This window comes from Rhinatrema bivittatum, chromosome 7, assembly GCF_901001135.1.
Source record: "Rhinatrema bivittatum chromosome 7, aRhiBiv1.1, whole genome shotgun sequence".
Taxonomy (NCBI): domain Eukaryota; kingdom Metazoa; phylum Chordata; class Amphibia; order Gymnophiona; family Rhinatrematidae; genus Rhinatrema; species Rhinatrema bivittatum.
The window spans coordinates 140,423,090-140,447,598 of NC_042621.1; the positions used below are offsets into that span (position 1 = coordinate 140,423,090).

The following is a 24,509-nucleotide window of genomic DNA, read 5'->3' on the forward strand; positions in this document are numbered from 1 at the left end:
TGCCGCCAGCCTCAAGACCTCAGCCTGCCTCTGACCTCGCTTGACCTCCGGTACCTACCCTCTGCTTTGCCTGACCATTCTTGGACTGACCTCTGGACATTGACCTTTCGCCTGCCTGACCTCGTTTGACCTCCGGTACCTGACCTCTGCTTTGCCTGACCATTCTTGGACTGACCTCTGGACATTGACCTTTCACCTGCCTGACCTCGTCTCCAGATTCTGGCTCTGTTCCTCGCCTTAACATCACCAACTCTGTTCTGGTTCTTCCTGCTCCAACCAGTTGCCATCCTTGAACCCGATCGCGCTCCCCCTGTCTCCATGGGCATGCCAGACTTTCACTCTCCTAGGAGACCCTGCGAGGCTCACCTAAGTCCAAGCGGTCTGGGTCCCTACGGGCTCCTCCCGGTGGTTCCTCGGGCTTCCAGTGGTGAAGCTCTTCCTAGCCTCTGTCTCTTCCAGTGCTCCACCCCCTGGGGGCAGTTATCTCCTGCTTCCTTTCAGGAGGCGTTCCACCTTTGCCCCAAGACAAGGGTCCACCCCCAAGCGCATCAGATGAGTCTTAGTTAGAGGACAGTATGGACTGTTAGCATTGTGGAAGTTTTGGTTTCTTGGAGCGATCTGCTCGAAATTAGCCGGTCGTCTAACTAGCTAATGCATTGTTTTTCCTCAGGTGAGTTGCTACTACTGTTAGATATTTCGTGAAAACTCTTGAGGCTGAAAGACCAAAGGGAAGGACTCATCATGGATCTGGACACTGGACACTCCTTCCTTCCAGTACTTCTGGACATCGCAGCAGCATTTGACACGGTGAATCACTCCTAAAATTACTTTCAGACATCGGGATAACAGGAACAGCCCTCAAATGGTTCGACTCCTTCCTCAGTAACAGAGGCTACAAAGTAAAAATCAATAACAAAGAGTCTCCACGCATCAACTCCACAAGAGGAGTACCGCAGGGATCCTCCCTGTCACCCACACTCTTCAATATATATCTTCTGCCCCTCTGTCAGTTGCTTACCAATCTAAAACTTAAACACTATCTCTACGCAAACGATGTACAAATCCTGATCCCGATAACCGAATCCCTCTCAAAAACACTTCAGTTCTGGGACAACTGTCTCCAAGATATCAACCACCTCCTCAGTAACCTAAACCTAGTTCTGAACACATCTAAAACGGAACTGCTCCTTATATCTTCCAGCCACAGTGATAACATTCAATTGACCCACACCAACACCCTGGTCAGCCAAGCAAGAGATCTCGGTGTTGTAATCGATAATCAATTAAATCTAAAGAAGTTCATCAACAACACAACCAATTACTGCTTCTTCAAACTTCAGGTGCTAAAAAGACTCAAACCACTTCTGTACTTCCAGGACTTCAGATCGGTACTCCAGGCCATTATATTTTCCAAATTAGACTATTGCAATTCAATTCTACTAGGTCTTCCCATCTCTTCCACCAAACCTCTTCAGATGCTGCAAAACTCGGCCGCTAGAATCTTAACAAATTCCAACAGAAGAGACCACATCACACCCATCCTCAAAAATCTGCACTGGCTTCCTGTAAACTTTAGAATCTTACATAAATGTCTCACCATCATTCACAAATCAGTTTACAACCAGACCCCTATCGATATCCAATACCCACTCACTCTCCACACCTCTCTAAGACCCATCAGAGAAGCTTACAGGGGATCGCTTCACCCCCCCCCCCCCAGCCAAATCTACCATCCATTCAGCCACCAAAGAACGAGCCTTTTTGACAGCGGTGCCAACCATTTGGAATGCTATCCCCCTGACCTCAGACAAGAACCCTGTCTATTGACATTCAGAAAAAAACTCAAGACTTGGCTATTTCAACAAGCCTTCCCTTAATCTGGGACCTCCCCAGCTACAATCACACGCCAAGGCCTTCTAGTCAACGCACCCCACTACCGCTATTGTAAATATTGTTGTATTGATAAGTGTTTAGTTCCGAATCTCCTCTACCACTGGCTCCTCTTCTTCCCAGTTTGAGTACCCCTGTTTTATTGTAACTTTCGCTATCTTTATGTTCATGTTAACGTTATTTCCCCCTTGTTCCATGTAAACTGATTTGATATGATCTGTATCATGAATGTCGGTATAAAAAAGCACTAAATAAATAAAAAATAAATATACAGATAGGAATAATTTTCTAACATAAGCCTTAGGTATTTCCTTTACATCTAAGGTGGATAACCAATCATTGTGATCTAAAAGAGATAGAGAGTGTTGCTAGGAAATTTATTTTGAGTTTCTTGCATTTTAGGAATTTGTTCAGTTCCCTCAGATCTAGGATGAGTCAAAGACCCCCTATCTTTTCTTGAAATGAGAAAGTATCTTCTCCTCCTTTGGTACAGACTCTAATGCTTGAGAAAAGAGGTATGCTAGTACTTCCTTTTTATTAGGTATAATTGATTCTTGGAAATCTGATCAGGACGGATGAAACCTAACAGAGGAATACCTTCAAAATTTCATCTGTAACCACTTGGATGATATTTAAGATCCATTGATCAGATGTAATAAGGCTCCACTGATAGTGCTAAAGCCTTCCTCCAACTGGAAGACAATTGTAGTCAAAGGCTCTGTGTCTGTTTCCACAAAGGTTGTTGGGGTACCATACTTTGAGGCCTGTCTCTAGTTTGCTGTCTAGGTTGCACTAGCTGTTGTATAGATTGGTAATGAAAATTGTATGTAACATCTCTGGGAATATGTGTACTGCCTCTTGAAGGGATAATATTGGTAGGGTACTTTGAAAGTTTTTTCTTTGAAGCCAGACTAAATAAGCAGAAAATCATTACTGTTCTGTAAAACTGTACTGATTAGATTTGTAAAATTATTCAAGATTGCTGACATGCCAGAATATGCTGAAATGCTAGAATGTCGGCCAAAGGTTAAAAATTATGTCAAGTTCAACATATCATATCATTCCTGCTTTTTGGGGCTCATGCTTCATAAGACTTGCAAGAATGCCAGTCCCATTAACATATATGAGATAAAATTATAATTTTAACCAATTGGGAACATGTTATACAAAAAAGTAATCTAGCTCATTGGTGTGCAAATTGGAGGTGGTAATCTATTTAATTTGGTGTGTAACCAATGCTCTGAGAGACTGCTTCTGAATTGCCTAGCACTCTCCTGGAATATTCCATACTTTATCTAAAACAAAGATCCTTCTGCAAGCTGCCAGTATTTAAGCATTTATTTATAGATCACAATAATACCTTCTCTGTGATGCAACTGGATCTGATGTAGCTACAGTTAATGTTTGGAGTATTATACATTGTTCTTTTATTACATTGACTGTTTCCTTTACCTTGTCACCAGAAAGATTCTCTCTTACACAGGATGCAACTGCTAACTTCTCATGAATGTCCTCTCTGAGGCCTGACACTTTGAGCCAAGCCAATCTTCTAGTGGCTATAGCAACAGCTGACACCTTGGATGATTTATCAATGTTATCGCATATTTTATTTATTTATTTATTTTATTTGTTAACTTTTATTTATTTATTTAAAAGTCTTTTATACCGATGTTAGTCGAAACATCACCTCGGTTTACATGGAACAAAAGCAACGGAAATTACAAGTAACAGGGGAAGGGGTACAAAAAACCATAAGGAGAGCAGAGTCATGAGTACATCATGCCGGTTTACAATATAACTGGTAAAGGTAGAAAATACAAAAAACAGGGGGGGGGGGGCGGGGGCAGGGGAGCAGTGGAGAAGTGAAGAGAAAGAGCAGCAGCAAGAGGAAGAGAAAGGCCGAAGGGTAGGAAACTGATAGGTACTAACAGGTGGAACTTGTTCTAAGGCACAGAATAACCAAAAATATATACAGGATATAATAACAGTGAATACAAAGTAGAACCAGTTAAGTACACATATTAAACATTATTGATAATACAAAAATGGAGGACTGGGGAAAGCAAATAAAATTAATATATCAGCAGTTGAACAACAAAGGGGGGAGGAGTGGAGGAGGTATAACAAATTAAATGGCAATAAATCCAGGTGACAAGGAGTACATTAAGGAGGCTTATTACATAGCGGGAAAAGGAATATACTTTATACATTGTAAATTAGACAATCTACAATCTTGCGGCGGTGACTAATCACTAAGGCGCAGGCTAAGTTTGGTCCGCGTCTGGGTAAGCCAGTTTAAAGAGCCAGGTCTTAATTCCTTTTTTAAATTTACGCAGGCATGACTCTAAGCGGAGTTCAGTAGGCAGGGTGTTCCAGAGGGAGGGGCCGGCGATAGAGAGGGTTTTTATTAAATGGATTGTATTAAATGCTTGGAGCATTCTTCTGCCTCCAATACATGTGACTCAAACTTTGCTTGTAGTTCAGATGGTAGTGAGGTGGAATCTTCTTTGAACTTTTGTATATTTCATAAATATTGTGAAATCTGTAATTGATATGGTGAAATTCTACTTTGACGAATGGCTGCTTAGTAGAATTTCTTCCCCATGGTGTCCAGGAGTTTGCAATCCTTCCCAGGTGGAATAGATTTTTGTCTGCTTTGTTTTCTGTAATGCCGATTCTACTACCACGGAATCACGCAACAGTTGTACCTTAGGCTCTGAGCAGTCCCTGACCTTGTAATTGAGATCATCTTTCAGAGTGCTAGAGAAATAGTATGGAATATTCCAATTTTTCACTTGTAAACCATAGAGCCTTATGCACTCGTGCAGCTGAGGGTTGTTTTGGAAGTTTTTAATTTTTAGAATTCTTGAAAATTCTTCTGATTGTTCAATGTCTTCTTGTAAAGTGGATGGAATTTGCCATCTTCTGTGTGAATGCTGGATAAGTTAGATCTTTTGGCAAACATTACTCCTGTTTCTGGTTCTTTTGGGATTCCTTGTGATTCTGGAATGGAATAAGCTGATATCAACTCAAAAGATTCTGAGTCCTAATCTTTTGTATGAATCAGGGAAATGGATAGAGGCTATAAAGTCTGAGCTTAGAGTTCCTATTCTTCAGGTCTTTGGAAAGGTTCAGTCTGAGATGGAGACAATAGTTGATTCAACACGGTTTCTAAAACTGGTGAACTTTCTTCTAAAGGCAGTGGCATTTCCTTCATGTAATGCTGAATAAAATCGTACTACATTTTCTGCATAAAAATTATGCTGTCCCTTTTAGATGGGAATATTATTGATGAGGTGTCTGATTCAGGCATCAAGATAGCAGGGGAAAATGATGGCACCATTTTCAGAACAGAGGCCTTTTTCATCATCGATAGTAATGGGGGTTTTCTGAGCAGACACCCACCATTCATTCTAATTGGTCCTTTGTGGTCTTCACACTCCTATGTTGTGTAGATCAACCAATCAGCTGATACTGTATCTCTTCTGCTTTTTAAAATGGCTGTCCCTGTTAAGTCATCTTTTTGCTACAAGACTGCCTTTTGCATTTCTTGCCATTTATTTTGATAGGAAAATGATGCCAACAAGAACCAATGTTGAAACATTAGCTGATTGGTCAATCTATATTTTCCCCTGGATTTTAAAATGGCTGCTCCCGTGGAACCATCTTACTGTTATGAGACCAATGTCAATTGGTACAGTGTAAGCTCTATCACAGACTCTCTTTGATTTTATTTTTAATTATGGTTTGATTTATTTTATAATTTTATTTCTTTATAGTTACTTCACAGCAATATTGGTCCCTGCGGCAGGCAGATAATTGCTGAAACACTACCAGTATCAGGTGTTCCCTATATGCATCATCTTGCACTTATCCACTTTAAATTTCATCTGCCATTTCGATGCCAATGTTGTGCCTTGCGGCCGCAGGCGGCCACAATCCCCTACCTGACTCGCGGCATCAGGGCCGCCGCAGCAATGTCGGGGAGGGCACCGGAACCCGGCCCTGGTCACCCCCGCTCCTCGGCGCTGACCCCTGCGGTGGCTGCCGGCGGGGGAGGCGCTCCAGGCCTCCCCTCGCGGCGTCTGGCCACTCTGCTCTGCACCCAGGGAAGTATAAAAGCTGACTTCCTCCGCTCACTCCTCGACTTGGCAACTTCGTTGTTTGAGGCTGCTTGCTTCTGTGAGCCTTCTGGTGCTTCGGATTCTTGATTCCTGCTTCTTCTCAGTGATTCCTCGGTGTGTGACTTTGGACTGGTAAGGGACGACCCTCTGGTACTCAACCTCGGACTTCTTCTGGACCATCATCTCCAAGGGCCTACCTAAGTCCCAGTGGCCTGGGTTCCTATGGGCTCCTCCCAGGGGGACCGCGGGCTTCCAGTGGCGAAGATCCAGTTGGCCCTTGCACCAACCTCACGTCTCCTTGACCTCTCAGAGGTCCACCTAAGTCCCAGCGGCCAGGATCCCTACAGGCTCCTCCCGGGGGGACCGCGGGCTTCCAGTGGCAAAGATCCAGTTGGCCCTTGCACCGACCTCACGTCTCCTTGACCTCTCAGAGGTCCACCTAAGTCCCAGCGGCCAGGGTACCTACGGGCTCCTCCTGGGGGGACCGCGGGCTTCCAGTGGCGAAGATCCGGTTGACTCTGCTCCGACGTCACGACCTTTCGCTCTTTCAACAGCCATCTCAGTCTTCAGCGCCGAGGGCCAGCCAGTCCCATCTTCTGTTCCGCCTCGCCATCCGACGGGGAAACCTAAGGAACTATCTCCTAAGGTGATATCAACCTCCCGTCGGTCCAAGGGTTCACGATCCCTCCTGATCATAACAGCCCAATTTTCCAGTCTCACAATTTATCACAATCTGCTTGTGATCTAACTACTCTGAACAATTTTATATCATCTGCAAATTTGATTACCTCACTCGTCATATTTCTTTCCAGATCATTTATAAATATATTGAAAAGTACGGGTCCCAATACAGATCCCTGAGGCACTCCACTGCCCACTCCCTTCCACTGAGAAATTGCCCATTTAATCCTACTCTTTGTTTCCTGTCTTTTAGCCAGTTTGTAATCCATGAAAGGACATCGCCACCTATCCCATGACGTTTTACTTTTCTTAAAAGCCTCTCATGAGGAACTTTGTCAAATGCCTTCTGAAAATCCAAGTACACTACATCTACCAGTTCACCTTTATCTACATGTTTATTAACCCCTTCAAAAAAGTAGAGCAGATTTGTGAGGCAAGACTTGCTTTGGGTAAAGCCATGCTGACTTTGTTCCATTAAACCATGTCTTTCTATATGTTCTGTGATTTTGATATTTAGAACACTTTCCACTATTTTTCCTGGCACTGAAGTCATATATATAATATTTGTCATACTGGGTCAAACGAAAGGTCCATCAAGCCCAGTATTCTACTTTCAACAGTGGCCAATCCAGGTTATTCACTTGGACTTTACAGAACACGCAGATATCAGACAGTGCCAAGAAGGAGACAAAGATCACACATGTAAGGTATGGATGATAAGAAATGGGACTAGGACTAGGACTTGGACTGGGTCTGCTTAAAACCTAAAATACAATGGTAAGTGTTCTGACTAACACATATTCAATGTGAGCTAAAAGAATTTTTTGCAGTAGTGGATTTTATTAGATTTTTATTTTGTGAGAGACAATTCAGCAAACGTTTATTCATAGGACTTTTTCTTTATTTTAAAGCAAGATTTCAAATACATAAGTGCTGGCATAGAAAAGTATGGACATAACTACATGACAGCAACATGCATACAGGGTTACTTGCACTGCAGGTGTGGCATGAGAGTGCACATTTTCTACTTTTCAGAAACCAGCTCTGTATTTTTCCTGGGGAAGCCAGGTGAAACTAAAAAAGAACTGCTAAATGTTGATATTTTGCTTGAATGGATTATTTAAAAAAAATATAAAGAATGACTGCAAAAAAATCACTGAAGTCATGGCACGCCACTCATACCTCTTCTACTAGTTCAGTCTCTCCTTCAATTTTCTGCAGCATCTCTTGCCTTAGAGAGATTTCCTTAGCCAGACAGTTTGATCCCAGTGTCATGTTCTGAAGTTTTTCCTGAAATAAGACAAAAATAAGTGTCCTAATAAAAGACATATACAAGGCAGACATCCAGGGAGAATTCAACCTCATAGCATTGAGAGAAGAAGGAAAACAAAAATGAGAAGAAAAAGAAAAAGAATAAAATTAAAAAGGGGGGCAAACATCAGCAGAGAAGAGGTACAGAGACTCAGATTCACAAAATGCTATTACTAATGCATAAATTGGTACAAAGCAAAATGCAAGCTGGAGAGAGGCTGTGGTTAGTATTTAAAACCAAATCTTTTGCATGAAGACATTGCAAGCTCTGATTCAGATACGAGACCGATAAGTATCTTCTCATTCTCTGATGTTACTTCAAGTCAGACCACAGGCAGGACACTGCCTGATCTCCACTATTACTTAAATTAGACAAAAGATTTAGCAGCCTCATAACTTGCACTGTACTACCTCTACAAGCCAAAAAATATATACTTTCCAAACAGAGAAAATTGGTTATTGCAAGTTTCAGACACATAAGCATTCCTTCCATGACCAATGTATCTGACAAAGAGAAAGACTTCCGTAGTCCCCAGATTTTACACATGAAAATATTTGCTTTCCTAATGAAGCTATCAACTGTACACAATTACTCTGTTCATTTTCCTTTAACAAAAGTTATGTTTGGTGGGCAAACAGTATCCCCTGTAAGAACTTAAAAGCCATCATTTAATTTTGGCTTGAAAATGTTTTAATTTATGAACCACAGGCAAAAGGGCAGTTTTTAAATAGTCTGTTGTGTTGGAAGTGCAAACATGTGCTTTTAGAGGAAAGGTTTCAAAGGCATGTATATTGGTAATCGGGCTGCCTGAAATGAACCCACCCCCAGTGAGGGCTAAAAGCACGTGCTGTGTTCCATAATGCTTACATTTAGAGAAGGCATTCCCAGGGGCGCGTTTTGTGTGTAGTCCGAAAATAACCTGCATAGATTATAACTTCAATCCTCACACATTATATTCTGAAAACCAAAAATCTAGCTATACCTTTAGTTAGAGCCACTGTCTCTTTTACTTTCTCTCCAAAGAGTTTTATCCCCTGTGCATGCAGTATCAGCTATCTTTCTGTGAATATCTTTGTGCAGCTCAGAGTAATACTATCCTTCTGGCTCCAATGGCTATTGTCGATGTCATGGAAGATGTATCTTAAAATGACCTAATTAGGTGTTTCCCACATTCTTATGCTTCCTGAGCAATTCAGAGTCTAAAGGGAGCTGCTGGGTCATGTCCTGCAGCTTTTGCAAGGAGTTACACATGTATTGTGCCATATATAGTTGAAGAGTAGCTTGTGAGGGAGTCTATAGGAAACTCCCTGAGATTACTTTAAGGGACTGGGCACAGCTGTCTTGCCCGGTCCTTCTTAAGATTCAGACCACAGGGAATCCTGGGTGAAGGGAAGAGCCCTTCACCAGAGTATGAGATCTCAGGGCTTAGAAGGGTTAAGCAGGCCCCGGGGAGCAGGCAGGAAGCCATTGTATGAGAAAACCTGCTTATGTTTAAAGATTGTGTGGTACCTGAAGTTAAGATGAGCTGCACCATTTGTTTGTTTTGCTTTGCTCTTCATTTTTTCAGTGTAAATAAATTGCACAAAAGGGAAATAGCCAGAGTTTGCCTCCTTATTCTTTCTGGCTGTTTCCAAGCTGCCATCACCCAAGTTACCACATATGGTAGCAACAGTAGGATAACTTGCCTAAGTGGGAAGCACAGGAAGGAGCCTTCAGCTGCAGCAGCAGGTAAAAAAACCCTGCAGAGTTTTTTTTTCTCTTTTTCCTGGGGCTTCCCAGTTCCACTCACCCAGCCTTTGCACAACAGGCCAAGGGGGCTAGCCCCACCTGTGTAGTCAGGGGTCAAGCAGTAAGTAAGGGTTGGACAGGCCAGCAAGGATTTTTTTTGTGGTTTTTTCCCCTCTCCTTTCCCCAGAGTGTAACCCAAATTGGGAGGCAGCCCAGAAAGAAGCAGAGATGGAGCAAATGATCCAGGTCCTTGCTACAGGGCAGCAGCTACTGCAGAATGCCCTGCAAACCCAAATTGATCAGCAGTAGGCATTACAAAAGCAGGTGATGAAGTAGATAGCACAAGCTGTGCAAACTGTAGTAACCCAGATAGCACAAGCTCTGCAAACCATGGTAACCAGGCCAGCTCCTGTGTACCATCACTACTTAAGATGACACCAGGGGACGACCTTGATGGTTTCCTAAAAAACTTAGAATGCACAGCACAATTGGCAGGCTGGCCAGAGAACAGATAGGCTACCTGACTAGGGAATCTACTCACCGGGAGTAGTCAAGATGCCTTCCAAACCACCAAACCAGAAGGGAGGGCCACATACCAGGAAGTCAAAGCTGCCATTTTGGAGAGAGTGGGACTCATCCCAGAAACCTACTGACAGTGGTTTCGGCAGGGAGTTCTTCAGAGCGGTGAAAACCCCAGAAACCTGTTCCACAGACTCAAGGATGTCGCTTGGAAGTGGCTACACCCAGAAGGGAAGTCTGGAGTGGAAGTTGCCAAAGTGGTTCTGCTAGAACAGTTCCTAGACAGCCTGAAATGTCTTATGTGACAATAGGTCTGCCGACACCCAAACCTTACACTGGAAAAGGCGCTGAAAGTGGCAGAGGCATATTATTGGCCCAGACCATGCCCAAGGCACCGCAGTTCCCAGAGAAGCCTCTTGACCCAGGCAAGCTCAACAGAGTCCTAAGAGCCAGAGCCCCTGACAATCAGTGGCACAGACCCAGCTGGACATTACAACTCAACCGTAAACTTCAGCTGGGTTGCCATGTTTAAACTACAGAGAAAGAAGCCATTTTGCCAGAGACTGTCCCCACAGGAAAGGTGAACCCACGGATATTAATGCCATGGCCCCACACCTTTTATAATTTTGTGGATGTCCCAGCCAGGGAGTCTCTACTTTTGTGATTGTTGTGGAGCTGGATGGAGTTCCAACCCAGACACTGGTGGACTCTGGGAGTATTAAAACACTCATATGAAGAGACATGGTGAAGCGAGTCCAGATTGACTATGACAGAGTAGTGACCCTGACATGCCTCCACAGAGACCAATGGCAGTATCCAACAAGCTAGGTACAACTAAAAACCCCAGTCAGCCAAGACAAAATTGAGGTAGGAGTTCTTCCTTGGCTACCTTACCCTGTGGTGATAGCACAGGACTGTGCAAACTTCAAGGGCCTCTGGAACCAGCTCACAACAGGCTTATCTAGCCACAACAATGAAGAATTGGAGTTTCAGGATATGTATCATAAAGACTCTAAGATTCCTAAGTCCAGAGCAAATGCTGACAGGACAAATACAGTTATGCTGCTAATTTAGAGGCAGCCAAAGAAACAGGATCAGAGTCAAGGGAAGAACAGCAACCCACCCAGAATGTCTTAACTGGCCCCTCTGAGCGGGAAAAGGGGGGGCCTAGTGGGAGGACGAGTCCTTTAAGTGGGCCCAGGAGCATATACAGAGAGGGTGGATGGAAAGCTAGTCCCTGAGACACAAGTTACAGAGCCTATTCCTCTTTATTTTGTGATGAAAGGAAAATGTGGAGGGGGAATTAACAAAACAACTCCTAGTTCCCAAACTGTATTGCCCAGTCATGCAACTAGACCATAGCTATTTTCTAGGAGGTCACCTGGGGGAGGAAAAGACCCAGGAGAAAATACTGGCACAATTTTACTTTCCAGGCCTACATAAACAGTCCAGTTTTATTGCCGGCCCTGCCCTACCTGCCAACTCACACAGCCTTATGGCATATGGGCGGCACTTCTCATCCCCATGCCCATAATCAAAACACCTTTTGAAAGGTTTGGCATGGACCTTGTGGGGCCACTTGATAGATCTACTCAAGGAAATAAGTACATCCTCGTCATTCTGGACTATGCCACAAGATATCAAGAGGTAGTGCCACTATGGAATATGAAGACCCCAACAGTGGCAACCACCCTAATGGAGGTTTTCTCATGACTTGGGCTACCCAAGGAGGTCCTGACAGATCAGGGACCCCTATTCATGCTCAAGGTAAGAAACAGCTCTGCACCTTGCTGTGTACCGATGACTTCGTTGACAGCTTCAATCAGATGCTCAAACATTGATAAGACAGGCTAAGAGAGAATTTAAAAAGAAGTTGGCCGTAGAGGCAAAAACTAACAGTAAAAACTTTTTAAAATATATCCGAAGCAGAAAGCCTGTGAGAGAGTCAGTTGGACCATTAGATGATCGAGGGGTTAAAGGGGCAATTAGAGAAGAAAAGGCCATCGCAGAAAGATTAAATTATTTTTTTGTTTCAGTGTTTATTTATTTATTTAAAATCTTTTCTATACCGTCGTTAAGTAGTATAGCATCACAACGTTTAACAGTGAGGCACATATATACATCTTTGGAAAATGTATAAGTTAATACTATCTATAGGAAGTGCCATTAAGGTCCGGTAACATAGTTTCGTAATAAAGACTATTTGCAAATAGTTAAAGATCTTGTCCTTTTTCTACATTTCACAGTTTTAATTTCATATAACTCTATCGGGATGTATGATTTGTTTTAATAAAATATGCTTATTGAGCAGAAAAGTGCTGCGTTCTGATGTTCTGCTGCCAGATTTCATATTCCACTATTCACTGCTCTCTTTGTAAAATGCTTGCTTGAAAAGCCAGGTTTTTAAACTCTTTTTGAATAGTTTAAAATCTCTCTGTAGTCTAATTTCTAAGATTTACTGAAGAGGATGTTGGGGAGATACCTATATTTATTTATTTATTTATAAACTTTTCTATACTGATACTCATGAAAAGACATATCGCACCGGTTTACATATAACTCAAGGTTGAAAATACATCGAACAGGGTGAAATTAACAGGATTAGAACTTCAAAACTGAAAGGGTAGTCAAGAAAATTAATGGTGGGGGGGAATAGAGGCAAACCTACGTACAGAAGAACATCGAGCAATGAGCGTTTGAAACTGTAATTAGGAAGTGAATGGTGGCATATAGAGTCTGGGGGTTAGCTTCAGTTCTTCAGGGAAATGCTTGGCTAAAGAGCCACGTCTTAAGCTTTTTCTTGAATGTCCGATGGCAGGGTTCTTGGCGGAGGGCCGGTGGTAGTGCATTCCATTGTGCAGGACCAGCGGTGGAGAGGGCGCGTTTTCTAAGAGAGGACTTGGCCGGAGGTGCATAAAGGGTACCTTTATATGTTGATCTTATTGGTCTGGAGGACGTGTGAAGTCGGAGAGGTATATTTAAGTTGAGAGAGGTATGCAAGTGGATGGTCTTATGTATCAACGTTAAAACTTTGTGAAGGATTCTGAATTTAATGGGGAACCAGTGTAAATTTTTAAGAACGGGGGTTTTCATGGGTAACAATTCAGATGGACTGAACCAAATCACGGTGAACCTAGAAGATGTGATAGGCATGATTGATAAATTGAAGAGTAGTAAATCACCTGGACCAGATGGTATACACCCCAGGGTTCTGAAGGAACTAAAAAATGAAATTTCAGACCTATTAGTAAAAATTTGTAACCTATCATTAAAATCATCCATTGTACCTGAAGACTGGAAGGTGGCTAATGTAACCCCAGTATTTAAAAAGGGCTCCAGGGGCAATCCGGGAAACAGACCAGTTAGCCTGACTACAGTGCCAGGAAAAATAGTAGAAAGTGTTCTAAATATCAAAATCACAGAACACATAAAAAGACATGGTTTAATGGAACAAAGTCAGCATGGCTTTACCCAAGGCAAGTCTTGCCTCACAAATCTGCTTCACTTTTTTGAAGGAGTTAATAAACATGTGAATAAAGGTGAACCGGTAGATGTGGTATATTTGGATTTTCAGAAAGCGTTTGACAAAGTTTCTCATGAGAGACTTCCAGGAAAAGTAAAGAGTCATGGGATAGATGGCAATGTCCTTTTGTGGATTACATACTGGCTAAAAGACAGGAAACAAAGAGTAGGATTAAATAGACAATTTTCTCAGTGGAAGGGAGTGGGCAGTGGAGTGCCTCAGGGATCTGTATTGGGACCCTTACTTTTCAATATATTTATAAATGATCTGGAAAGAAATATGATGAGTGAGGTAATCAAATTTGCAGATGATACAAAATTGTTCAGAGTAGTTAAATCACAAGCAGATTGTGATGAATTGCAGGAAGATCTTCTGAGACTGGAAAATTGTGTATCCAAATGGCAGATGAAATTTAATGTGGATAAGTGCAAGGTGATGCATATAGGGAAAAATAACCCATGCTATAGTTTCACAATGTTGGGCTCCATATTAGGGCTACTACCCAAGAAAGAGATCTCGGTGCCATAGTGGATAACATATTGAAATCAACGGTTCAGTGTGCTGCGGCAGTCAAGAAAGCAAACAGAATGTTGGGAATTATTAGAAAGGGAATGGTGATTAAAACGGAAAATGTCATAATGCCTCTGTATCGCTCCATGGTGAGACTGCACCTTGAATACTGTGTACAATTCTGGTCGCCGCATCTAAAAAAAAAGATATAGTTGCGATGGAGAAGGTACAGAGAAGGGCAACCAAAATGATAAAGGGACTGGAACAGCTCCCCTATGAGGATAGACTAAAGAGGTTAGGACTTTTCAGCTTGGAGAAGAGATGGCTGAGGGGGGATAAGATAGAGGTGTTTAAAATCATGAGAGGTCTAGAACGGGTTAATGTGAATCAGTTATTTACTCTTTCAGATAATAGAAAGACTAGGGGGCACTCCATGAAGTTAGCATGTGGCACATTTAAAACTAATCGGAGAAAGTTCTTTTTCACTCAACGCACAATTAAATTCTGGAATTTGTTGCCGGAGTATGTGGTTAGTGCAGTTAGTGTAGCTGTGTTTAAAAAAGGATTGGATAAGTTCTTGGAGAAGTCCATTACCTGCTATTAATTAAGTTAACTTAGATAATAGCCACTGCTATTACTAGCAACAGTAACATGGAATAGACTTAATTTTTGGGTACTTGCCAGGTTCTTATGGTCTGGATTGGCCACTGTTTGAAACAGGATGCTGGGCTTGATGGACCCTTGCTCTGTCCCAGTATGGCATGTTCTTATGTTCTTCTTATGTTCTTAAATGTTGAGGAAATTTGTGAATGAAGACAGCAAGAATTTGGACGCAATGCTACCCTATGTGCTGTTCGCAATCGGCGAAGTGCTACAGAGCTGGTTGGGGTTTTCACCTTGTAGAAACATATGGTGCTGTAAGAGTCCATATTACTGTTCTATGTGGTGCAGAGCCTGGCCAGCTTTGCCATACTGACCAGTGAAGGGACTAAGCAATGAAATTAATAAAAATAAAACAACATATGGGAATCCAAGGTTATATGGAGGACATAAGTGCACTGGGATAATAGCCTGAATAAATGACTAAATAGGTGTCTGAGGTTTAAGCCTCTGATAGTAAGAAAGTAAAGTTAGGACTCTGGCATTTTCCAGAAACTGAAAACTTAACAGCAAAACAATAGTGCTGTAGTCTGTAGATAAGAGAAGCTGGACCAGACTAGTTCAAGCTGGAAAGCAGGGAGTAGAACAAAAGGCTACAGTGGAAAATTTGTGTGTTGGATGGATATGATCTGCTTTAATTAAGCAATGTCTAGGCTATTTTTGAACAAAGTTTTCAACAATATTGTTTCTATGAGACTAATGGCATATTCATTGATTGTTATGTTTATTGTTGGTAATGTATATGATTTATTACATTGTGTATGTTTTTACTGTGAATCGCCTAGACCTTTTTGTGATAGGTGATTAATAAATTTTAATAAAATGAAATGAAAAATGAAATATGCCTGTTTAATTCAAGGTATAAAGAGCTGATGTTGTAAAATTAGCATTGGAATACTGCCCTTGTCCTCTCAGCACTGTGCTGAAGGTTAGAGCAGTATCCCCGGGAAGAAAGACGGGCTTGCTGTAAACCATTTTTTAAAAATCTTTTATACTTTTATACTGCTTACTAATTGCAACCTTTTTGCTTCCTGTCTACCAAATAAATTTATCTACATTACTTTAATGGGCTCTGAGTAGATCTCTTTCTGTACATTACATTCAGGTAAGAATATTAAAACACTTTCGGCTCGATCCAGTAAGGCCGCGGTAAAAACAGTGCGGTAGTGTCAGGCGCACCCTTCCTCCCTGCACGCACAGTTCTCTTCACTAACTCCCCGATACTCTCCTCTAATCGCATGCAAATGCATGCCGCGGCTTTAAAGCGGTAGGGAAGGGTTATGGCCGCGTAACCCATTTTACTGTATAGGCGCTTAATACAGCGCCTATACAGTAACCTGGGTGCGCTGGTACCTGTCATTTGAAATGACAGGTACCAGGAAGTGTAAAAATCAAAATTTTTAAATACCTGTCGGAGGGCCGCGTGGGTCCAGACGGCCGGCGGGATCCGGGGGGGCCGGTGGTCGCGTGTTAAATCTAGGCCGCGGGCGGGTGGGCGCCTGTTCCGGGCGGTGGGGGGTGGACGCGCGTTAGTTTCAGACGGCCGCGTGGGTCCAGGCGGCCGGCGGCGGCGGGAGCCGGGTGGTCGCGTGTTAAATCTAGGCCGCGGGCGGGTGGGCGCCTGTTCCGGGCGGCGGCGGCAGCGGGGGGACACGCGTTAGTTCGAGACGGGCGGTGGGTGGTCGCGTGTTAAATCTAGGCCGGGTCCGCACAGGCGCACATTCACTGCCGGTGGGGGCTGCCTCTCCCGGCAGCCCCCACCGGCAGTGAATGAATGAATGCGCGCCTGTGCGACCCCTGCGATTCAGCGCTCAAGGCAGTCACATGCCGTGACGTCACGCCTTGAGCGCCGAATTGCAGGGGTCGCACAGGCGCGCATTCATTCATCCAGGCAGAGGAGCCGGTGGCGAAAGCAGCCGGCTCCTCCGCCTGGATGAATGAATTCATTCACTGCCGGTGGGGGCTGCCTCTCCCGGCAGCCCCCACCGGCAGTGAATGAATGAATGCGCGCCTGTGCGACCCCTGCGATTCAGCGCTCAAGGCAGTCACATGCCGTGACGTCACGCCTTGAGCGCCGAATTGCAGGGGTCGCACAGGCGCGCATTCATTCATCCAGGCGGAGGAGCCGATGGCGAAAGCAGCCGGCTCCTCCGCCTGGATGAATGAATTCATTCACTGCCGGTGGGGGCTGCCTCTCCCGGCAGCCCCCACCGGCAGTGAATGAATGAATGCGCGCCTGTGCGACCACTCACAGGCGCGCATTCATTCATCCAGGCGGAGGAGCCGGTGGCGAAAGCAGCCGGCTCCTCCGCCTGGATGAATGAATTCATTCACTGCCGGTGGGGGCTGCCTCTCCCGGCAGCCCCCACCGGCAGTGAATGTGCGCCTGTGCGGACCCGGCCTAGATTTAACACGCGACCACCCACCGCCCGTCTCGAACTAACGCGTGTCCCCCCGCTGCCGCCGCCGCCCGGAACAGGCGCCCACCTGCCCGCGGCCTAGATTTAACACGCGACCACCCGGCTCCCGCCGCCTGGACCCACGCCGGCCGCCTGGACCCACGCGGCCCTCCGACAGGTATTTAAAATTTTTTATTTTTTCTTCTGACAGGTTTTATGTGTCCCACATCATTACATTTTCTCGATCATCTCTGTATCGCTTTTTTTTTAAATTGTGTTTTATTGTTTTTGAGTGTCTTAAGCGGTGTCGATGGATTTGTTACTAGACTCACAGTCCTAACTCCTACTAGGGGGAGGCGGTAAACTAACACGTTACGGCCGCGGCAAAACAGTGCGTTACTAATGAGAGAACCTGAGTGCGCGTTACGGTATTGAAGGGGAATAGCTAATTCCTTCATTATACAGCTAATTCGTTCATTTACATGCCGGGTGCGGGAAGGCTTACGCGTCTGTTTTAAGAAGCAGTAAGGATGCGCAAAACTGGAGACTGTATCGCTGGTTTGCCTTACGCGTCCGAATTGTGCGCAGCGAGCTCGTTACAGACGAGAAATCTTCAACTGAACTTTACTGGATCGACCTGTTTAGTAGATCCGGGGACAAGCTCCTTGAAGGTTTAGCCCAAAGCAGCCTCTCTGGTAAACTTATGAGAAGGAGGCTAAACACTGTTTTGAATTACTGTATGGGAGGAGACAGAGAAACCTTGGATATAAGCTCAAGAGACTTGGGAAGATGAAAGGAAGATGAAGAGAACCCTGGGCAGAACCTCATTGTCTAGATTCTCAGACTGCTGGATCACCTAAAATAGGCTGGGGAGGTAGCCCACCTATGCCTGGAGAAGGCTCAAACTTCCTAAGCTCGAGGTTATAAAATTGCCCCACAGTCTAAAGAGTATTCCAGCCAAGAGACAGTGTCCTTGTCCTCCTCCCATCTTCAGAAAGCAAATTGTTAGCTCATTAGCAAGGACCCTATGAAGTTTTGGAGAAAACAGGGCCCGTGGATTACAAAATAGCCCAGCCAGATAAACAAAAGAAAACTCAAATCTACCACATCAAACTCCTAAAGAAGTGGGGTATACAGGAGTGCTGAGTGGTACAAGGAGGAGAGTTTGGCCCAGAGGTCAGACCTGAAGAGGATCGACCCCCAGTTCCTTTCGGAAAGCAACTGTCCACTGCACAGACTTAAAGCCACTGGTAGAACAAACAAAGATTTTCTTCAATCTGCCTGGTCACACCCATCTGGTCCAGCATGACCTCATTACATCTCCTGGAGTTGTGGTACAGCAATGACCTTATCGGATTCCAGAGGCCAGGCGCCACAGCACTGAGACCAAAGTTAAGGAGATGCTATAGCTCAGGGTTATAGAGGAGTCTAACAGTGATTGGTCCTCACCCATAGTATTGGTGCCGAAGCCAGATGGGAGCATAAGGTTCTGCATTGAATTTAAAAGGGTCAACGAGGTCTCAAAACTTGACACGTACCTGATGCCAGTAGTGGATGAACTGATTGAGCGTCTGGGATCAGCCCAGTTCATCTTCACTCTGGACCTTACAAAAGGGTATTGGCAGGTGCCTCTCACGCCAACAAAGAAGGAGAAGACTACATTCTTTTTTTTCATAGTTTATTGCATCACTATAACAATAACATTGTATACATTACAGCAACATAGTATATTTTATACATTTCACAATGCATTAACTGATAATCAAGAATATATATCACATCTCTAAATCCTCCCTCCCCCCTCCCATATGTGAGGTGTTCAGCATCTCAACAATAGGGTCACTTAAGATGAAGATAAGAGAGAGACATACAGATAGCTATAAAAACCAACCATAATAACGGGGGGAACAGGAGATTATGGATAATCATGGAAGCATATGATATGTATTATGAACATTGCAATAAGAGCCTCGGATATGATAATAAGAGAGGGCAAAAACAGAGATAAATATAATCATTACTACTCAACGCCATCTATCTCCGAGTCCCTCTGCCCTTCACTCTAGGGGCTGCCATGTCTGTTGATTCCGATGGCTGGAAGTTTTTGAGAGCGCAATGCCCTTTAAAAACATCCAGAGTTTGCATAGTCTAGTCCGTAAGCAATCCATTGAGGGCAAATATACAGATCTCCACTGCAAAGCAAGCTCACAGCAGGCAGCCATTATAATCATATGGGAAAGTTTGCTTTTAGCTGGCGTAAGGTCAATAGGTAAGTTCAAAAGAGCGCTTCCTCTAGAACTTGCTGTAGAATTTGTGTAATAGATTCCCAGAATAATGATACTCTAGGGCAGGACCACCACATATGATAGAAAGTGCCTGTCTGGCCACATCCCTTCCAACATCGAGGATCATTTGTGGCTGCAATTTTGTGTAGACGGTCTGGCGAGTAATACCACCGGTGTACTTTATAACAATTCTCTGCCAAAGTGACATAAGGAGACCCTCTCTTTGTTGCTATAAATATGGAGTCCCAGGTCTCTTCGGATAAAGGTTTGCCGATATCTTGCCTCCCAGGCTTTAATAAATGCCAGCTTAACAGGGGAATCTTTATTGACATAATTATACAACTGTGAGATCACTTTCATAAAAATGTACGCATGTTCACACCAATTCTCCAGTTGTGTTTTGTCCATTTCCAGATCTCTACCTATCCCTTCAGTTTGGTGAAAATGTCTGATTTGTAGATATGCAAATACTTCAGAGGGGGCTAAATCATATTGTTCCTGTAAAACATGGAAGGGAATCAGTGCTCCCTGTTGCCACAGGTTGCCCAAGCATCTAATATCTTTTGAGTCCCAAGCAGTAAAGATTTTCATTTGGCCCCCAGGAAATACTTTAGCATTGGCGATAAAGCTGAAATTGTAAAAGTACTGCCTATCTCCCACCAGAGAGTTCTTCCATGTCTCCCATATCGTTAAGGTAGTTTTAACTGGTAGTGGAACATATTTCAGAGCAAACCACGTTCGCTTAGGTTGCCATATGAGAGCCCTGAGGGGCATTTTGCCTATTAATGCCTGTTCTATGGCACTCCATTGCTTTTGGGTACCAATTCGGTGCCAGTCTAAGACCGCCCGCATTTGGGATGCCATAAAATCCCAACATAATTTGGGCACTCCTAACTCCCCTCTTATCCTCCCCTCTTTTCCTCCTCATCCTTACCTTTTATCCATTTCCCCTCCCCCTCCCCAGTAGACCTCCCTTTCTTTCCGATATTATCTTGCTGTACCCTCCATTCCCCCCCTCTGTCCCCTTCCCCCCAACCTCTAATAATTCTTACTTGTAAAGAGTTCTAGAAAAAACGCTGTAATCTAAGATCATGTTATTCATTTAAATTTTAATACTTGCTCTTGTTATCTGCATTAACTAGTTCTTGCTTCTCTCATATTTGATGAGTTCTCTGTAAAGTGCTAATAAGCTAAGTTTATGTTTCAATGTGAACCGATGTGATACTCACAGTGTATGTCGGTATATAAAAATCCTTAAATCTATATAAATAAAAATGTAAATGTTCGTTTGTTCAAAATCTTAAATCTCCGAACGTTCTTCACCGGTTGCTTTGAAATTTTGACACAATGTTGCATTCGAATACATGCGTGTTTTTATATACCTATATTATATAGATGTCACATCTGTGACAGGTAAAAACATGCTTTTTTGGAAAAACAGCGCCATCTGTTGGACGTAAAAGCAACACACGCTATCTACAATATAAATGGGCTCTGACCGACAGACCGCAAATGTGCAGAAGAGAGCAGCTCTACCGCACATGTGCGGACCATAGAGCTCTGCGCTACGTGCTAGGTGTCACAGAGGGGAGAAGGAAAGGGCAGACGAGTCGCCGCTCCAAGAAATGGCTCAGCCCGTTCCTCCGCCGCTGGGGAAGGGAGTAGGGACTGCCGGACAGTTACACACAGGAGGAAAGGGTAGAAGAGTCGCCGAGCCAGTCCGTCCACCGCCGGGGAAAGGGGGAGGGAGTTGGGATGGCCAGAGCAGAGCAAATGCAGTAGAAAGCGGCTGTGAAGAGATAAGAACATAAGAAAATGCCATACTGGGTCAGACCAAGGATCCATCAAGCCCAGCATCCTGTTTCCAACAGTGGCCAATCCAGGCCATAAGAACCTGGCAAGTACCCAAAAACTAAGTCTATTCCATGTTACCATTGCTAATAGCAGTGGCTATTCTCTAAGGGGCAGATTTTCAGAGCCCTGCTCGCCTAAATCCGCCCAAAACCGGGCGGATTTAGGCGAGCAGGGCCCTGCGCGCCGGTGAGCCTATTTTACATAGGCCTACCGGCGCGCGCAGAGCCCCGGGACTCACGTAAGTACCGGGGTTCTCCGAGGGGGGCGTGTCGGGGGCGGGCCCGGTCGTTGCGGCGTTTCGGGGGCGTGTCGGCAGCGTTTTGGGGGCGGGTACGGGGGCGTGGCTATGGCCCGGGGTGGTACGGGGGCGTACCCGCCCCCAGGTCGCGGCCCAGCGCGCAGGAGGCCCGCTCGCGCGCGGGGATTTACTTCTCCCTCCGGGAGGCGTAAATCCCCGGAGAAAGGTAAGGGGGGGGGGTGTAGACAGGGCCGGGCGGGTGGGTTAGGTAGAGGAAGGGAGGGGAAGGTGAGGGGAGGGCGTTAGAGGATTCCCTCCAAGGCCGCTCCGATTTCGGAGCGGCCTTGGAGGGAACGGGGGTAGGCTGCGCGGCTCGGCGCGCGCCGGCTATACAAAATCGTTAGCCTTGCGCGAGCCGATCCAGGTTTTTAGCAGATACGCGCGGCTCCGCGCGTATCTACTAAAATCCAGCATACTTTCGTTTGCGCCTGGAGCGCAAACAAAAGTAGGCCTATTCGCGGAGTCTGAAAATCCGCCCCACAGTGAACTTAATAGCAGCAGCCAAAGCGCAAAGAGCTGAACAGAGAACAGCTCGCCCTCCTCCCCCGCAGATAAGGAGAAGCCAAACAAATATCCCGCAACTGCGGGGGGGTGGGGGGGGGGGGGGGGGGAGGCAGTGCTGTCAAGCCGCCCGTGGGTCTCAGCCACCACGGGAAGAGTTTACATGGGCATCGCTCCACCCCCACTCCCAGCAAAGCACCGTGATGAAAGTGAAAGCCAGAGCCCTGCTCCCTCCTCCCTCTCAAGCCCCCGATCGGATTTCTTAAAGGCACAGGTCTCCCAGAAAGAGCAAAGTAAACTAGGCAACGTGTCCCAAATCTGTTGTGGTGCCTGCTGCCTGCCCTTTGGCAAGGGGGGGGGGACGGGACGGAGTGTTTTCCTCACTCTCCCAGACACAACAGGCGTGGGAACTTTGCAAGCTCTTGCAAGTGCAGAGCAAAGATTTAGGTGGAGAGGGGACAAAAATATCGCCCGTTTTAACTGTGTGAGAGAGAAGTGTGTTAATGTGCGCTGAAGGCGAGTGTGAGTACCAAAGAGAGAGGGAGACTACGTGAGGGATTGCGTATGTGTGTGAGGGACAGAGGGAGAGTTTATGTGCAAGAGAGAGAGAGAGAGGAAGCCTATATAGGGGGCTGTATGAGAGAGAAAGTCTCTACCCTCCTCCCAGCTCTCCACTTATAGGTTACAGTGGAAGGGGTTGAGTGTAGAGGGGAATGGGAGAGCAAAGGAGTTGGGGCCTGTAAGGATAGAGTGAAAGGGGTCTGAGCCTGTCCTTCCGCCACCAGGGAAAGGGGGAGGGAGTTGGGATGGCAGGACCGTTACGCCTTGCGAGATCCCCCCTCGGCCACCGCTGCAGCTCCTACCACCACCGCCGCCTCTGGCCCTTCATGGTGCTGGGGGGGGGGGGGGGGGGGAGGAGCAGAGCAGAGCAAAGACGTAGGAGGAGAGGGGACAAAAATCTCGCCCGTTTTAATGGGCTTAACGGCTTGTACTAAATATTTTACGATTCCATTTCAATGTTTCCGATTGCATTGTTAAATTGAATTTTCATAGATTTCTATTTATTTTCATTTTGATTTAATTATTTCGTGTGACATTGCGTTGGAATTGAGCTGTGTCGTTTACCATACCGTTCATTTACTGAGTATAGTTTTTTTTTTTTCTTTTTTCATTCTTTTTCAATTCTAGAATTATGCGGTTTACATCTAGACACGGATTGCTTCTCACATGGACAATTATATGTTGCGTGTTCTAGAGTCGGCAAACCAGACAACGTCTATATCTGCACAGACAATGGAACAACAAAAAATATTGTATACTCACAAGCATTGTGAAATTAAACATATTAGAAACATGCGCTTTCTCTTTTCTTTCTTTTCCATTTAACCAGACTGAGCCACAGCAACGCGTGGCCGGGTACAGCTAGTAAATAAATAAATAAAAATCCTGGGTCGAAACATGATCTTCTGTGATACTCTAGGGGGCCGTCTTCTCCAGATGTAGGAGAAAATTCGTTGTTGCCATTTTTTGAGGATCTTAGAAGGTATGTGTATGGGTAGTGATTGGAATAAATATCCCAGGTGTGGGAGAATATTCATTTTAAAATTCATTTTAATATTCATTCATATATAAAAGCACATAAATAAATTTTTATTGGGAGTCAAGATGGCGTCACAGTCGGCAGCACAGTGAATCTGCTCTGGCGTTATTTTCCTTTATCTTGAAATTTCCTGATCGATATGGCTCCTAAACAAAAGGGGAAGCAGAGAACTTACCCCTCGACGTACCCCGGGGCAGAAGACCATCCCACAATGCGCCGCCAAACCATTAGAGGTGGGCTCGAGTGATCTGGCTGTCGGGCCGATGGAGGGAGACCACGACCCGACCTTGGAATTATATTCTCTCTCAGTCCGTTGGATCAGAGACTACCTCCCTCCGAGCGCGAAGTCTCGACACCTCACCCGATCGGAAGCCTCAATGAGGGTGTCTGTGCTGATCGAGCAGAGGGGGAAGTGTCGGGAGAGCAAGGCGCCCGGATATCCGAAGGACTCTGAGAGATTGCCGCTGGAAGCTCTGTGCTGGAACTGGAGGGGAATCGAGACAGCCGAAGTGGTGAGAACCTGACTTCCATTATCCCCATTAAACCCAGCGAAGTTACAAACGTAGAAAAACCGGAGGTAGTTACTTTAGAGGCCTTGTGGTCTCTAACATCAACCCTCGCAAAG

General features: G+C 44.9%; 1 protein-coding gene across 2 annotated transcripts in view; it reads right to left on the reverse strand.

The window, feature by feature from the left end:
- CCDC113 (coiled-coil domain containing 113) overlaps positions 1–24,509 on the reverse strand; it is a 158,023-nt gene that overhangs the window by 36,716 nt on the left and 96,798 nt on the right. For both annotated transcript variants that reach the window (XM_029609252.1, XM_029609251.1), the window contains one exon: positions 7,878–7,985. In XM_029609252.1, coding sequence (XP_029465112.1) covers positions 7,878–7,985 — 108 coding nt within the window. The remainder of the gene's footprint in view (positions 1–7,877; positions 7,986–24,509) is intronic.